A 19115-nucleotide genomic window follows, 5' to 3' on the forward strand; every position below is an offset into this window, starting at 1 on the left:
CATTCATATCAGTGGCCCAGTCAATTCCCAAGAGCGCAAGGTAGGGATTGTTGTCGTCAACAATCTCTATTACTTCAAAATCTGCCAGCGTGCTTTCTCCCTCAATATCCACAGTTATTCCCTACAAACACCTCATTGGTATGATTTTTGTTGGTTCGCCATTCTCAGCTAAATCTGAGACCACTGCAGCACAGGTCTACCTATTCTCTCCCATGTCTGTTTCGGTAAAACATTCATGTCTGATCCCAAATCCATAATGACTTGGTCCATCTCGTATTCTCTAATCTGCATAATTAGTCTCATTTCATGCCCCGTCCTTGTCTTAGGCTTTCTGATCTTGCAGACTACGCACGTTTCACCGGGCACAATCCCATCACATCTATTGATAAGTTCCTGTAGCCCTTTCACAACCTTATTATCGCGCAGTAACTTCATACAGGTTTCCAAGAAATTTTTCAGCATGGATGGGTACATTTTTGGCTCCGGTTTATCTTTGCTTCCTGAAGCAGAGGCATCAGCGAAGCTCTTCTTAGCTTCCATGAAGGTTTCCCGAGTGCGCTCCAAATCAAACTCGACCTCTTTTGTCAGGGCTTTGCAAACCCATGTACTATCTTGTGGTTGTTTTCCTTTGTCATCTTTCATTGTGATTCCACTTCAAAGCATAATGTTTACGTTCAGATCTTCCTAGCGTGGCTCAGACCTCATCATTTACAGGTTCTGAGTCGAGGGAGGTGGTAGCGCTTCTTTGTCGCATAACCTAGCTATCGTCATAGGACAATCTTCTACCTCATGATCAAACAATGTGCAATACTTTAACGATGGGCGCGTTGGATTCGCGCAATCACCGGCATAGTGTCCTAGCCCTCCGCAATTGTAGAAAATCAACTATCCACGGCCTCCACCAAGTCCTCCTCTGCCTCGGCCATGTCCGTGCTCGTGAAATCTTGTCCGTGCCATTCCTGCATTCTAGTTAAGGGCCCACATTTCTGCCTAAACATAGTAGGTGGGAGTTCTATCCGTCATCAATTCATAGCTTCTGCAAGTACGCTCATCATGTCCCACCGACCTACAAAAGTTGTAGAACAATTGTTGCGAAGTTTGTGTATACTTCTGTAACAAGTGGAAGTTATCTGTGGCATGTTTTGCTACTATTTGACAGATGGCGCACCACAAAGTAGGCGCCGAACTAGGTCCTACTTGAACTTCCAGCCTTAAAGGCATCGGTCCTCCTCCTACAAGGTAATTCGTAAAAACTGGGCAGTGGTCTTTGTCATGACCCTGACTCTTGCATTTTACGCACCACACTTCTTCGCACACTTCTGGTCGAACCGTCCTATCCTGTTTCAAACTCTGCATCTCAAGGCATAGATTCTTCAGCTGTGCATAAATCTACTAAACTCCCAGGTTAGCATCCTACATCAGGGTCTCATGTAGCCTCATAGCGATCTCTAAGGCCTCTTCCTAAGTTGTTATCTTCTGCTGCGATAGCGCACTCCTTAAATGTGGTAGTAGCAAAGCTACAAACCACTCGCAATGTTGTCCATCTGTCAGATTCATATTGGCTTCGCAGATTGTACATTTCAGCCTCTGATCTAGTTCCCAAGGAGTCTCAGCTGGTAGTATCGTGATCTCTTTAAATCCCACGATCAACTACGCTTCAAATTTAGGCCTGCTAAATTCTCTATTTAGCGTTGTTTTGATATCCATGACTCTCGCATTTAGGTTATCATTGGAGTACTTAATATACCAAGTGGGCAGGATCCTGCAGGGTGCTAACCAACGTCACTTTCTTTATATGGTCATCTATAACACCTTGTGCTTCCCATACATCCCTTACAATGAACCAGAATTGGTCTGGAACTTCATTTCCCAAACCTTTGAACACAGGCAACTTCACCGTGTTTGCCATACTAAATCGCGGTGGTGGTGGAGTTGGTACGGGTGAAGATGGAGGTGATGACAGAGAAGCCAGTGGTGGTGGAGTTGGTACGGGCGAAGATGGAGGTGATGGCAGAGAAGCCGGTGGTGGTGTGGGTGGAGGTGGTATTTGCAAAATTCTTTGTCTTATCAGGTGAATAGCACTTCACGGAGAGAACTTCACGAGCTCTTCCTCGTCCCCTCATGGAGGTGAAATCAAGGGGCTATTCTCTAGACCCTTATTTCCTTTTTTCTTGTAAACCTTTCCGCTTCACATAGCCCTGAAAAGCAAGGTAACTGCATAACCCGCTTTTCGCACAACATCATTTTAATCCAATTATTCAAAGACTTTACGTACTTACCTTGCGGTCCTTTGAGAAAGCGTCGCTCTACCTCGCTATAGCTGACTGAGGTGTCGACTGTGAACTCAGTAACAAATCCTCCTATAATACGATCGAGCCAATGATCAATGACGCACACGATCTTATCCCCCGATGCTTCCAATCACTGCACTAGTTCTGGGGTCCACACAATAGGACCGTAAAGCTTCCACCTTCTGTTCAGTCAATTTAATGTCTTAAATTTCTAACATAAATTATCGACCAGGGTTAGTAAACTGATTAAGTGTGGTGCACAATATGTGCTTAGTTAACCTTGTTTCTTACTTCGTTAAGTATGTTTTTATGTTGTTTTGGGGTTTTGTTTCTTATGCCTAAGGAAATTAATCTAAGAAATGAAAGTTATGCTCCTATATGAAATCTTTAAATGTTAATGGACAAAATCTAATGAATTTTAATGTTGAAAACTAATTTCTAAAGAAGGAATAAAAGGAAATGTTTTGATGAAAGAAACTAAACTAGGAATTACTCTAAATGAAATGATTAAACTATGAAAAATAAGGAAGAAAAGGAAATGTACTTGAACTAATCTATGAAAAACAAAACATTAATCTAAATACAATTGCATTCATATGACAAGATGAAAATGAAATCACTTCCTTTCTTATCCTTCAAAGCTATTGATCAAAATCAAACTAATCCTATTCGTGGAATGAAAGCAAAATAACAATGACAATCTAAAACAAATGGAAAAGGAAACTATGATCAAATACCCATGAACCATTCAATTTAGGAAGTAGTCTTCTTGAAGTGATTAAGTACTTGATTATACATTAAATGAAAGAAACATGATCTAGGAAAACATAAAGAAAGCATGTAAAAGAAAACATGTAAAAACTTGCAATGACTATGTAATCTAATGTTTTTAAGCAATCAATTTTGGAATGGTTGCCTTCTTGAAATGTTGAACATGAGATGACACAATAGATAAGAAAATTAATCTAAAAAGCATGATAAAAGTATGAGAAAGGAAACTAAATCACTATCTGTTCTTAATGCCTCAAGCAATCAATTTTGGAATAACTACCTTCTTGAAATGCTCTACATAAGATTAAAAAGTGAATTTAAAACTTAATCCTAAGAAAGCATTGTAAAAACATGTAAAGGAAAACTAAGATCACTATATGCCCCAATGCTTCAAACACAATCCAATTTTGGAAAAGAGAAAATTATTTTCTTGAGATGCTTTGATTAGCATAAGATTTCACAGTAATTAAGAAAGCAATAAATCTTAATTTATGAAAGCAAATAAATCTTAATCTATGAAAACAAATAAATCTCACACATTATATATGGCCAATCCAAAACTATAGGATGGAAAGTTTAGAAGCTCCAAATTCAAGCCGCCTTCTTTATTCAAAACATGAGCAATTCCCCAACTTCACACATAAAATGATAGGATAAAACTTCCCCTATTTATACAAAAATATGAGAAGCTATCTCATTAATGAGAGTCCATGAATTTGTCCCTATATCTCTAGAGTTACAATCAAAATAGGAATGATAAGACACATATCTTCTTAAAGTTTCAATACAAATAGGAAATGAGACACATATCCTTATTATCCCATGATCTTCTCCACTCAAAATCGAATTTGGCCTTAGGAGGCCACATAAGGGTCTTTTAGAAGCTTCCTTTTGACCTACAAATGTCAACAATCTCATCCCAATTGTTAGGTATAAGCATATGCACATTATTTTCTAATTTTTAACCATAAATTCACTTAAAAATGCTAAGAATTAATAAAGTTTGGAAAAACATAAATGTGACCAAATAATGATAACGATAAGGTAAATATAATGAAATGGAGGTGGAGTGAAGGTGACAATATGGAAATATAAGTGAAAATGTAATGGAAGTGAATGACAATTTCAAGGCCCAACATACCCCGCAACTGAAGCTATTGCATGTTCTCATGCAATCTATTATATTAATTCTTTTTTATCCTTGATATTTGGCTTAACTTTGCATGATATCATTTGATAACTTCATACTTCTACAAAGTCTTTTAAGGTTGGCTCTTGTGTTACAACCATATTTTGTTGTTGCATTCATTTTTTATATTTGAACTTTGCATAATGATAATTTGATTATTGTTGCAAAGTATATCTTTATTGGATTACATCATAGTTGGTTCTTGTGTGACAACCATGATTGTGTTTGTATCCAATTATCTTTTTAGTACTTTTGACAAGCCTTTGTATGCTCATAACAATAATGTAATAGTTAATATCTTTTGAAAGTATGTGGGCTTTTGAATTTGATATGAATATGAATGTATCCCCCCAAACTGATGATATTGGAAATTTTATGAGATGAGGTGTGATGCAGGTAAGTTCCCTCTGTGGACATAAGCAACCCCTCTAGCCCTAGAGGGGGTCTAGTCACAGCAAGAACAATATCAAAGCAAATTCCCTTAGATAGTTAATGTCATGAAGGCCTTCCTTCAAATCCTTGTTTAATGAATTTCTCGTTGTGTTGCTCCAGCTCTCGTTCTAATCACTTTTGTACCTGAAACAGCATACAAAGAACAACAACAAACATAATAGAATATAAAAAAAATGATCTACTTATAGGGTTAAGGAACTTCAAGCTATCAATATGCAATTTGACATAAGATATAGGAAATAAACCATTGATTTTTATTAATATGAACTGAATTAAAACTTACAACCATGCCTTGATGTTGTAGGTCTCCTTGAAGGGTCCTGTCAGCATGTCTCCGCAACCATTCACTCATGAATTGTCTCCCAAGAGGATTAATAACTCTCTCTCCTACCCAAAGGGCAAAATTATGATGCTAGAACACTCATACAATCAAGCCAAATCCACACAAAACTATCCTAGGCTAAGTTACATTAGAAGATACTTCCAAAACTCTGCTCCAACTCTCTCACTCTCTCTCTCTCCACTACTCACTAAACTATATATCTCAGCTAGCTGATCTCAGCCATGAAGGAGGTATTTATTGGAGGAGGAGCCTCCATAAGAGATGGGAGAAAGAGCTTATCCCTTTTGGAGGTTGCGAAAAAGGTGGAACAACCATCCCAAAGGAGAGAGGTGAGCTCATCTGATCCAACAACCAACCCTAGCACCGCCCATTGACAATTTGTTAAAACAAACTCGCCAAAAGTATCTCATCGCAAATGAAACACAAGGACAAAGTGACGGCGTCGCTAGGCTTAGTTTCATCTTCATGAGTGGGATAATTGATGACCTGCGACGACCCAAAAACAGAGGTTAAAAAGGGTCTGCTCTAGGAGTAATGAACTGAGGTATTCTTCCTAATGTGACAAGGAAGACACTAACACATATTTTGCAACATGACACAAAACAGATGTCAATAACACAGACCGGCAGTGTCCGGAATCAGGGAATGCAGAGTCGGTGACAAAATACTATGTAACAGATGCCCCCTAAAGCATGAAGGATGAGAGAGTGGGAGGGGTGAAATGCTTTACGAATCCATAACTGAAACAAAACACCATCGCGGAGAACCTACAAATGCAATTACAACTGATATCTCTGATACATATGTACATAGTGAAAGGAAATACGTGTGCATAAGGCCTGGGCATAGCCATCCAGAAGATAAACATAAATGATCTATGGTATGGACACAGCCATCCAATCAAAAGGACCATATAAGAGACTCAGGTATGGTCGCAGCCATCCAATCAAAAGATTCATGTATACAATCATGAACCAATCCGCACAACCTGGACTTGTGTAATCTAAACCCAGGGTCTTCAATCCCAACCCGATCAAGGTACAAATTCTAATATGAAAATAGATGTGCTGAAGTCGAGCATACTAGAAAATTGCTTGATTACCGATCAATGATGTAAACCATTAACAAGCGCGAGAGAGAACACCAGTAATGTCAATGGTTCCCAAGGTACTACTAGTACAATCCATGAAGTGTGAAGAATGATCTGAAGTCAAACACCCATGAAATCACCCAATCAAATGCCAATAATGAAAGCCTGTTGTCGAATGCGAAGAACTTGCCATTAAAGCATGCAAGCTCCAAGGTACTAGAAAGGAGTCTCTAGATCAACTTCCTAGATAACGAGATGAAGTCGACAGGAAGCGATCGGTCGAAGGAGGGCCATAATGTTTCCCACATCATCGATGTGAGACAAAGGAACAAGATGAATGTGGATGAGATAGAGAATCTAAGGAAGGTCTGAAAGGATACAAACTCTAGAGGTATTAAGCTCTTGAACATATCGGTGACATGACTCTGGAGTTTGGCAACATTTTGGTACCAAGGGATCAAAGGTCATGATGACGCAGCAAGGATCAAATGGAACAAGGCAAATGGATAACCCAAAACCCGAAAGGCCAACGATAAACTGAGGATATCCCAACCCGACACGAAGTAGAAAGAATGTCGATGTTCAAGAGCAACAAGCTGCTGTAATAATTAATACAACCAATGGAATACTTCCAACATTTTCCCCACCATTTCCGGTGAGTACCCCAATTATTTTTTATCGCAAGCTTGAAGGGGATAACATATGCTTGCACTATACGTTCATCCTTCAGACGAATCCGACCTCGTAAGTTTAACGAGCCCTAGGAAGGAGAAACTTGTGTTTGTCATGGTGATGAGTCTGATGTCGTTTAATAGTTTAACGAGTCTGACAAAGGTGTAACTTGGTATCTTTTTCATGTTTAGAGAGTTTGAAAAAGACATGTAAAAGAAAACTCCACATGGTCCCTTTTCGTACGTTTGTGTCTCTTGAGCCCAAAAAGGTAGAAAACAATGCTTGAGAGAACCGCTTGACCATTTCAGCCAAGGAGTACCTTTTTCGTAAATAGTGCCTCCCAGCCCAAAAAAGGGGTAAACTTATACTAGGCACATGACATTTCGCATATGCTAACGAGCTCGAAATGACAACGGCTCAATCATCTTTTCATTTTTAAATGGTCTGAAAAGCGCTGAAAGCGGACCCCCCATTTTTATTCTCTTTAAGGAGTCAAAAAGGTAAAAAATACTTGGAAATCTTTTCATCTTTTACGAGTCAGAAAAGAGCTTAAAGGTGACTCGTCCTGGAGGAAAAAGTGGTATAAAGGGTAGCAACTAGTTCCGGTAATGGTGGAACTGCTCAAAACATGTAATGGTTAAGAGGCTGGCTAGTAAAACCACTCATCACTGCGGTCCCTCAAGAAAGGAAAAACAACCAAGTGAAAGCATATGATCGACCAAAGAGATGGTGGTGATGGAATGAAACAACCAAGGCTCATCTAACATAAATCAATTGATAAAAATAGAAATCATGAGATGTGAATCAGGCATGGGTTCATTTTTACACAAGCTTGAACCATGGAGAACTCTGCTTGGATTCGGTTTCATGTTTACACAAGCTTGAAACAAAAAAACTATGCTTGCTATAATTTTTCATGCCCCCAGCATAATGACTCAAATCAAGGTACATGCCCCCCAAGCTTCATTTCATTCAACTAGGTGGATGGAATGAAGGTTCACTTTTGAGATCTTGGAAAGACTCGACTAAGATTTTATGAGATCTTAATCAAAGACTCGATTTGGAAAAGGGAGTTGTTTCATTGTTTAACGAGGTTGACACAGTAAAACAACTATCCTCGAGACCCTTTGTTTCATTTTTTAACGAGGTTGACACAAGAAAAGAATTGTCATCATCACCCCTTGTTTCATTTTTTAACGAGGTTGACACAAGACCAGGAACTATCCTCATGACCCCTTGTTTCATTTTTTAACGAGGTTGACACAAGACCAGGAACTATCCTCATCTCTTGTTTCATTTTTTAATGAGGTTGACACAAGACCAAGAACTATCCTCATGTCTTGTTTCATTTTTTAATGAGGTTGACACAAGACGAGGAACTCTCCTCATATTCTTGGTTTCATTTTTTAATGAGGTTGACACAAGAAAAGAAATTTCCTCATCACAATTGTTCATGGACCATATGAGAACATGGCTCCCAAGAGGTCTTCACTAGACGAAAGGACCACGCTCCAGGAGGAATACATGTCATTTGGTACCAAAGATAGATCGGGTTCCAATGCCCCCAGTACATAATGTACTATACCATCTGTGCGATCATTAACAGATGCGAAGACAGAATGGGTAGCCACATAATTGACCTGTAGTGGGAAAGGTACTACTTGAAAACAAGAGCTGATAAGGGATGATGGTTGCAAAGGAGACGTTTGGTGACCAATGAACGATAGTTGATCAATAGTCACAATTCTTCCTCCGTGCAGAAAACAAACCACACAGAAAAGTGAAGAAACAAGAGCTCCCATGACATACACATAGTCACATCCAAGGAGGATATTGAAATCTAATAGACCTTGGACTACCATCACATCTATATAGATGGTCTTTCCTCCCAAAGTAATAGGGAACTGCGGAAGGATCCCTAAGGGTTGACAGGTTTCTCCATTGAAAGCCAACAGATTTTGGGTGATAGGCACAAGCTGTGGGGAGCCCAAAGCTTTCCAAGTAGTGGAAGACATGATGCTAATAGATGCACCTTCATCTAATATAGTGCCAGGTACTACCATATTATAGGCTTGCACTGTGATCTGGAAAGGCACATAAGATGGGAGGTAGAAAGCAGTCAATGGACCCCAATCGAAAGAGATGACATAAATACTTGGTGGGGGTATCATATGATTGCCCTGATGCTCTGTAGGAATAGAAGAAGGAATCTCCTGAAAAACTGGGAGGGTCACACTTCGATTGATGAGAATTTGAGGAGACAAGAAGAACATCAGCAGTAAGATCACTATGCTCTTCTGGAACAGAGTGAGCAACTGGTGGCAGAGCCAAGTTGAAACTCTTTTCTACCAATGGTTGGTCAGGAATAGACACAAGAGAGTCTCACTCAAGAAGAGCAGGATGAACAAGAGATGAAGCCAAGTCAATCCCTTTACCAACCGAGAGATGGTTAGAAGAAGGCCTCTGATAACCAACAAGGAGTTGGGGTTGAGGAGCTGTAAGGTTATCCAAAACTTTGGAAGCTTTATCCATAAGAGGACAAAGGTGAAGGAGGTGCTTTCCTTCATATAGCTTACAGGGGAATCTAATATTCCCTTTCTTCTTACCATCGCTAGCCAAGAGTGTAGTATCGACATGATCTCCAGAGGTCGATGGGGATGGTCGATCTAGATTTTGAGACCATACCTCTAAGACTCTAGGAATGCCAGGACAGTCTCGGAGGAGATGGTCACCCTTACACATCTTGTAAGGGAATCTGACCTTCTGTGGAGGATCAAAATCTTTGCCTATAGGATGTGCATTTGGAATAACAACCACACGATTGGCCTCTTGCTTAGCTGACTTCCCCTTCTTCGTCTTCTTCTTCATCTTCTTAGCCTCCTAGTTACTAGATTTTAAACCTTCACCAAGCAAAGTAGAAGAGGAAGGTGAATAAATAGGGTAAGAAGGCGAGGGGTCAACCTTAGAATCATCATGATGCGTTTGGAATGAAGGAGATGGCAGAGCAGGAGTTGGGACACTCGGGATCACTGAGGTCGAAAATAACCAGATAGGTAAACAAATGGTTAACCCAGGGAGGGACAACGTTGCCATATAAGGAGCACCAACATTTCCAAAAGAAGGAAAATGATCGGGATTCCCTTCCGAAGGGAATCCTTGACTGGCGGACTCTTGAAATGTTTCCATTGGAATCGACTCTAAAGAATCACCAAAGAAAATAACTTTAACTAGGAATATTTCGTGGGCAGTTAATTTTAAGACGCTGAAACAAAATTGTGCCTTTTCATATTTTAAGAGTCAAGAAAGGGACGAAAGGTGACTCTATCGCTTTTGATTGGAAAAGAGCTCGAAAGGACAAGTGCTTGAACGATCTTTTAAGTTTAATGGGTCAAAAAGAACAAAGGACTGCTCTAGAAATCTAGGCAAAAGGATTACCAGGCAACCGTGAACTACAGAATACCTCCCGGCTAACCAAGAAGTATGAGTAGGCAATCTCCCCAAATGTTCTGTTTGGTGTATCACGTTTGCAAGGCGACAAACTCGGCTTCCTATGGATAACAAGATTGCGACCTAGTGGGGTCTCCCATCATATACTCGATGGTACAGGGAGCACAATTTTGTACTAACACTTATCGAATCACAAAAGGAGGAATCACCCAACCTTAGTGAAAGCAACAGCCACTAGGTTTAAAGACGTTGGAACACGTCTCTAGCCTACACCTCTAGATATATGAACGTTAAGTTTCAATGCTTCCTTAGGTTAATTTAATAAATTTTAGTAGTTTATCTTGAATTAGATCTCAGTTTCAAGGCCCTACCGAATGTATCTTCAAAAACTCCTAGAATGCAACTAAATGAGTAAAGAAACCATTCCTTTTCAATGAACAACTAACTAAAGAAAAGTGAGAGGTTCATTTCAAAGCAATCAAAACAACAAGCAAGCAAATGCAAAAATGGTACTTTTTGTTATTTCACAAGCAAACCAATCAAGAGGAAAGAGAAATGATTCTATCTTTCACTAACTTGCAAGAAATCCAATTAAGAAAATGAAAAAAACATCCTTCACTTTTCAACTTCTAAATGTCAAGAATTTACTAATGCAAAAGATTGTGCTCATTTCCTAATGCAAAATGAATGCGATATTTTGTTTTTTTGAATAGATGACAAGCAACCAAATGCAAAACTCAAAACATTGATAGTTTCAAGTCCTTTCCAAATGAAATCATTTAATAAGTGAAGAGAAACCTTCCACTCAGAAACTAATCAAAGACTCAAAACAAAAAATATGTTTCTTTTTCAAAAACTTGAAAGCTTTCTAACTGACCGGGGTGCAATGTGATCTATGCCAAAGTGATGGAAGGAAACCAAACAAAAATGACTTGAAAGTTTTGACAACCAAATTTCACGTACCAATCAGGAAGATGAAAGAACAGTCAATAAGGAAAAGCCTCAAACAAAGCAAGGGATCATTTCAAACACAGCTCAAAGTTCCAAATGAACAAGTAACCCAAGAAAAAGCTAATGCTTCAAGAAACCCTAAGGCGAACAGGTCACATAGCTCAAAAAGAGAAGTCTCAAGGGAATGAAACCAAGAGTCAAGTATTCTAGAAAACAACAATTTGACACACAACAAATATGTAGACGACAAGCTCAAAAGGATAGGACATAGTGTCCAATCAGAAAATAGAACTTCAAAATTGAAACCTAGTGGAATCTTCGCGAGCGTCAAACTGACAACATGCGCCGACAATGACAAGTCGCACCCCCTTAACTAGCAACTTTGCGTTGTGGTCGCATAATTATTCCAGACAACAGAGCTAAGCCTATTTCAGAGCCCGTTACGACTGTGAGGTTATTTAATCATGCCAAATAGTAGAAATCGTAACTAATTAAATAGAGAAGACGCAACCATCGTCACAGCTATCATAAAAAAGCGACGACCCCAAATCAAAGGAAAAATTTAAAAATTTAGCTGATGAAAGGCCAAACCTATCACTTATGATAGGAAGACTACCAGGAGTAGTCAAACAACCCACAATATGGAGAATTCTCCCCAGAAGGTAAAGGAGACAATAAACAAGAAAAGAAAAATCAAATCAAGAGACAAAGGACACAGTTCCCCAATATGGTCACCAACTTGTGATGCAGGTAAGTTCCCTCTGTGGACAGAGGCAACCCCTCTAGCCCTAGAGTGGGTCTAGTCACAACAAGAACAATATCAAAGCGAATTCCCTTAGATAGTTAATGTCATGAACACCTACCTTCAAATCCTTGTTTGATGAAGTTCTCATTGTGTTGCTCCAACTCTCATTCTAATCACTTTTGTACCTGAAACAACATACAAAGAACAACAACAAACATAATAGAATACAACAAAAACGATCTACTTAAAGGGTCAGGGAACTTCAAGCTATCAATATGCCATTTGACATAAGATATAGGAAATAAACCACTGATTTGTATTAATATGAACTGATGTAAAACGTACAACCATGCCTTGACGTTGTAGGTCTACTTGATGGGTCCTGTCAGCATGTCTCCACAACCATTCACTCATGAATTGTCTCCCAAGAGGATGAATAACTATCTCTCCTACCCAAAAGGCAAAATTATGATGCTAGAACACTCATACAATCAAGCTAAATCCATACAAAACTATCCCAGGCTAAGTTACATTAGAAGCTACTTCCATAACTCTATTCCAACACTCTCTCTCTCCACTACTCACTGAACTATGTATCTCAACTAGCTGATCTTAGCCATGAAGGAGGTATTTATAGGAGGAGGAGCCTCCATAAGAGATGGGAGAAAGAGCTTATCCCTTTGGGAGGTTGCACAAAAGGTGGAACAACCATCCCAAAGGAGAGAGGCAAGCTCATCTGATCCAACAACCAACCCTAGGACCACCCATCGACAATTTGTTAAAACAAACTCGCCAAAAGTAGCTTGTTGTGAGTGAAACACAGGGATAGAGCAATGACGTCACTAGGATTATTTCAATCTTGGCCATCTTCACGGGTGGAATAACTGATGACCCACGATGACCCAAAAACAGAGGTTAAAAAGGGTTTGCTCCAGGAGTAATGAACTAAGGTATTATTCCTGATGTGACAAGGAAGACACTGACACATATTTTGCAACATGATAGAAAACAGATGTCAATAACATGGACCGGTAGTGTCTGGGATCAGGGAATGCGGGGTCGATGACAAAATACTGTGTAACATGAGGAAGAGAAATGTTTTTTCCAAAAAATATCATTCTAGGTTTTCAAAGAATTTTACGGTAAAAAGTTAGAAAATGACATACCTTAACTTACCCTTTAGAAATGGATGAGCTACATGTGTGGTGGCTGCAAGATTTTGATCATAATCTTCTTCAAGTGGCTGGAAAAGTCATGGAGAAAAGAGTCAAGATGACTTTTTATTGATTTTATTAAAACTTGTTGAATTTGCTGTGGAATGGTGTTGATTATGATGCTGCCATCTGATTCCACAGCTGTTATTTGTTTCTGCAGCTGTTATTGGATTTTGTAGCTACATGTCTTCTACATTTGCTCCAAAATGCTAAAAATGATAGTCTTCATGTCTTCAAAACTCATTGGCACAATTCCTGCTATGTGAATAGATGTTCTGATGTCGAACATAGCAGGAAATTGTTGACTTAGTGGCCATTAATGGATGCCACTAGTCAACACGAGAACTCTCACCATTGATGACAATGAGAGTCAAGATGCCCAAACACATCTTGCTAAGTACGAATAATTTTGTTGTTGTCGAGTACCTAAAAGATCCGATGAACAAGGGACATTGATGTATTCCCATTATTCGTCAGCATGAGGACTTGTCATTAAGGCACGCAAGCCTCGGGATGTTTTTGCAAGGATTTTAGACTCAAAGGACTATGGACTCAATAATTTGCATTGAAGCAGGGTTTAATTGTAAAATGAAAATGGGAGATGACAATGGAAAATAATAATGGAAATGGGCAATAAGCATGAAAGTAAGCTTCTTGCTTTTATTTGTGGAGTAGACGGAAGGTGTATGTGAATGAAGTAAAATGAACAACTGACTCTTGCTGGGAAAATAATTGTGGCTTGATTCGAAGTTCTTGGTTAGATTTATAATTCAAAAGGGAGGAAGAGTAATGGTTTTGATGAATATGGACATGGACTTGTTCTTATGTTTCTCATGAGATTGGTATTTTGAAGACCAATTGTCGTCACAATTTAATCTCCTTGTTGATCATTCAATCATCCTAAACCTACAAAAAAAACTTGACACAAAGAACATAAGTGTGTTAAAAAATAAATAGCTAATTTCTTTCTTATTCTTTCGCAAATATTGAATGTCAAATGAAACAGATTAAGGAAAATCAAAAGTGTTATATTCGGTCCAATTCATGATATTGATAACAATCTAATTTTAAAAAATAACCATGAAAAATAAATCAACTCCCTGTTTTCGGATGACTTCATGCACTGTGCTCAGTAAACCAATTGGCATCACAAAGATTTGTTCTACAAGCCATTATTGAATCATCATCTGTGCTGCAAAAAAAACATGCTGTCAAAAATATTTGAAGCGGCAAAAATATGAAAAAGTACTTATACAAAAAAATTATTTCAATCAAATTTTGCAAGTATTTTTCGTTTTTATAAATTGCTTAAAAAAAATTGATTGCATCAAATATATATATATATATATATATATATATATTTATTTATTTATTTATTTATTTATTTATTTTATTTTTTAATTGTCTTTATCAAAAAGAAATTATTAATAAAGAAAATAAATTTTATTATTATTATTATTATTATTATTATTATTATTATTATTATTAATCATGAGACACATATGTTTCTAAAATCAAATTTATTAAATCAAATTGGACTCTTAGACCTCATGCCATGTGGAGCAGAGTTTGTTATTCACTTGGATTTTTCTGCTTTCAACTTGCCATGTTAAAACAATTCAAAACAAATCGTTTTTTCCTCATGCAATCTACAAAACAAAGCTCTGAAGAACCATAAAATTCTCTCAAACGGTTGTGAAATTTGGAAAACCGTTTTTTGGGTTACCTAACTCACCCTGTTCCACAAAAAACTCATGTCTTGGATTTTTATAATTCGCCTAGGTTTGCTCAAAAAATGCATTTTAAAATCATGTGTCAAAACAGTTACATTTTCTGTGAAGCTTCGACAACAAAAATCGATCGCTGTGGATATTTGTCAATATTTCTTCCTCATTTCGTGAATAGAAAGCCCGATTTTCTCATGGACAGATGGGTTTTCAAGATTTTCGTTGATCTCCTACCAAACTTTAGCAAAGCTCTGAATTGGTCTTGAGGTGAAAGAAGTGATCTGCTTGAAGATGAAGTCATGTATCCCGAAAAAAAAAAGAAACAAACCAACTCCTATAGATGATGTAAAAGAAGAGTGTCCAAATTGGTTCGCACACCCTCGCAAAGGCCTTAGAGAGCCCTCTGGCTGGCTGTTTGAAGCCTGGTTGAACGCGTGTTTTGGAGTTGGCTTTGATAGCAGACGTGATCACCGATAAGGAATAACGGATAAAACAGAGCCAAATTTCTTATTCATTCAATGTCTTCAACTATTGAGCTTGCTCCTGTTTCCGAGTTATTTAGGAATCTGTAGATACGAAAGAAATCAAGTTCTGTTGGGCCCGAGATCACCAGAATCATCACAAGCGTGCTGACCAGCCATCAAAATGCTATTCGTTTTGCCTGGTCCACCTAAGTTTTCCTCCTAAATGGCACCTTTCTCTTTATTGTGCTCTAAATGAATGAGTTGTGCCTTCTAAGGGATCTTTCTTAGATTATGGCACAGAATCTTAGAAAATATTTCATTCAATCATAGCAGTACTATATATTCTATATCGATATCGATTTTGTTGGACTACGTTCCTTGGCACGAACCATTAAAACTAACACCCATACCGCACCAAGGAACCAACAAAATCCATGGATAGCCATTCTTCTTTTTTGATTACAAGAATTTGATAGATTAAGTGTTTGATTTGCAGGCTTAAGGAACGTTAAAGCCCACAATAACTACTTCAATTTTCCTCCCTGTGCCATCATTGTAATTGTTATTGCATTCTCTTCCATTAGCCTTTCAATGCTTTATGAACGGTTTGTTTTTTTTTCGATTTTTTTATGCTTTGTTTTTATTATTTGTGATTTGTTTTGTTCTATGCATTTCATTTGTTTAAAAAAAAAATTCAATTGTTTTTTTTTAGTTTGGTTTTTTTTTTTTATTTATATACTTTTAAATGAATATTTTTTTAATGTTTTGGTTTTTTTTATTTGTTTTATTGCTTTTTATTTTTTTTATTAAATTTAAAAATAAAGGTTTTATTTAGCAATTTCAAAAAAAAAAGATAAATAAATTAACCAGGCATATTTAATTTTTTTTATTTTGTTTTTTTAATAAACAAAGAAAAATAATTTGTTTTAAGAAGATTTGAGATGGAGATCAAAATTTAAGCAATTTTTTTTTTACAAGGAATAGTCAATTTAGATCTCCTAGTCATTTTTCAGATTTATGAATTTTATTACAAAATTGCAAACCTAACTTATTCAATTTCTTTTCTAATCTTCCAGGTTGCACAAGACACAAGAAGAAAGCATACTTGGGAAATTATTAATTGATTGATTTTTTTTTTTTAGATGTAAGAAATAAGGTCTCCTAATTACACTTCCCCGACAACGACACCAAAATGTTCAGTCAATTTAATGTCTTAAATTGCAAACATAAATTATCGAAAACTGATGAAGTGTGGGGCACAATATGTGCTTGGTTAACCATGTTTATTACATCGTTGAGTATGTTTTTATATTGTTTTGGGGTTATGTTTCTTATGCCTAAGGAAATTAATCTAAGAAATGAAAGTTATGCTTCTAGATGAAATATTTAAATGTTAATGGACAAAATCTAATGAATTTTAATGTTGAAAACTAATTTCTAAAGAAGGAATAAAATGAAATGTTTTGATGAAAGAAACTAAGCTAGGAATTACTCTAAATGAAATGATTAAACTATGAAAAAGAAGGAAGAAAAGGAAATGTACTTGAACTAATCTATGAGAAACAAAGCATTAATCTAAATACAATTTCATTCATATGACAAGATGAAAATGAAATCACTTCCTTTCTTATCCTTGAAAGCTCTTGATCAAAATCAAACTAATCCTATTCATGGACTGAAAGAAAAATAACGATGACAATCTAAAACAAATGGCAAAGACAACTATGATCTATTGTATGATCAAATACCCATGAACCATTCGGTTTAGGAATCAATCTTCTTGAAGTGATTAAGTAATTGATTATAGATTAAATGAAAGAAAACATGATCTAGGAAAACATAGAGAAAGCATGTAAAAACTTACAATGACTGTGTAATCTAATGTTTTTAAGCAATCAATTTCAGAAGGGTTACCTTCCTGAAATGATGAACATGAGATGACATAATAGATAAGAAATTTAATCTAAAAAGCATAATAAAAGCATGAGAAAGGAAACTAAATCACTGTCTATTCTAAATGGCTCAAGCAATCAATTTTGGAAGAACTACCTTCTTGAAATGCTCTACATAAAATTAAACAGTGAATGTAAAACTTAATCGTAAGAAAGCATTGTAAAAACATACCCCCCAATTGAAGCTATTGCATGTCCTCATGCAAACTATATATTAATTCTTTTTTATCCTTGAGCTTTGGCTTAACTTTGCATGATATCATTTGATAACTTCATACTTCTGCAAAGCCTTTTAGTTGAATTGCAACATAGTTGGTCCTTGTGTTACAACCATACTTTGTTATTGCATTCACTTTTTATCTTTGAACTTTGCATAATGATAATTTGATTATTGTTGCAAAGTTTATCTTTATTGGATTGCATCATAGTTTGTTCTTTTGTGACAACCATGATTGTGATTATATCCAATTATCTTTTTAGTAATTTTGACAAGCCTTTATATGCTCATAACAATAATGTAATAATTAATATCTTTTGAAAGTATGTGGGCTTTTGAATGTGATATGAATATGGAAAAATATGAATATGAATGTATCCCACCCCAAACTGATGATATTGACAATTTTATGAGATGAGGAAGAGAAATGTTTTTCTCCAAAAATTATCATTTTAGTTTTTCAAAGAATTTTATGGTAAAAAGTTAGAAAATGACATACCTTAACTTACGCTTTAGAAATGGATGAGTTTCATGTGTGGTGGTTGCAAAATTTTGATCACAATCTTCTTCAAGTGGCTGGACAATTCATGGAGAAAAGATTCAAGATGAGTTTTTATTGCTTTTATTACAACTTTCCGAATCTGCTGTTAAAAGGTGTTGATTCTGTTGTTGCCATATGATTTCATGGCTATTATTTGTTTCTGCAGTTGTTATTGGATTCTACATATACATGTCTTCTACATTTTCTCCAAAATGATGAAAATGATAGTCTTCATCTCTTCAAAACTCATTGGCACAATTCCTACTATGTGAATAGATATTCTAATGTCGAACATAGCAGGAAATTGTTGACTTAGTGGCCATTAATGGATGCCACTAGTCAACATGAGAACTCTCACCATTGATGACAATGAGAGTCAAGATGCCCAAACACATCTTGCTAAGTACAAATAATTTTGTTATTGTCGAGTACCTAAAAGATCCGATGAACAAGGGACATTGATGTATTCCCAATTTTCTTCGGCATGAGGACTTGCCATTAAGGCATGCAAGCCTCAAGGTGTTTTTGCAAGGATTTTAGACTCAAAGGACTATGGACTCAATAATTTGCATTGAAGCAAGGTTTAATTGTGAAATGAAAAGGATAGGAAAAGGAAAATGAAAATGGGAGATGACAATGGAAAATAATAATGGCAATGGGCAATAAGCATAAAAGTAAGCTTCTTGCTTTTATTTGTGGAGTAGACGGAAGGTGTATGTGAACGAAGGAAAATGAACCACTGACTCTTGCTGGGAAAATAATTGGCTTGATTCGAAGTTCTTGGTTGGATTTATAATTCAATAAGGAGGAAGAGTAATGGTTTTGATGAATATGGACATGGACTTGTTCTTATGTTTCTCATGAGATTGGTCTTTTGAAGACCAATTGTCGTCACAATTTAATCTCCTTTTTGATCATTCAATCATCCTAAACCTGCAGAAAAAACTTGACACAAAGAACATAAGTGCGTTAAAAAAGAAATAGCTAATTTCTTTCTGATTCTTACACAAACAGATTAAGAAAAATCAAAAGTGTTATATTCGGTCCA

General features: G+C 36.8%; 1 protein-coding gene across 1 annotated transcript in view; it reads left to right on the forward strand.

Annotated features, from left to right (window-relative positions):
- The window catches only part of LOC149249112 (pentatricopeptide repeat-containing protein At1g20230-like), a 91848-nt gene that overhangs the window by 30492 nt on the left and 42241 nt on the right, over positions 1 to 19115 (forward strand). Inside the window, exon 2 of the mRNA XM_089451962.1 lies at positions 1888 to 1986. Coding sequence (XP_089308088.1) covers positions 1888 to 1986 — 99 coding nt within the window. The remainder of the gene's footprint in view (positions 1 to 1887; positions 1987 to 19115) is intronic.

The sequence above is a fragment of the Pinus tabuliformis genome, chromosome 7 (genome assembly GCF_031772625.1).
Source record: "Pinus tabuliformis cultivar Carrire ecotype Pingquan chromosome 7, CPIR1, whole genome shotgun sequence".
Lineage (NCBI taxonomy): Eukaryota > Viridiplantae > Streptophyta > Pinopsida > Pinales > Pinaceae > Pinus > Pinus tabuliformis.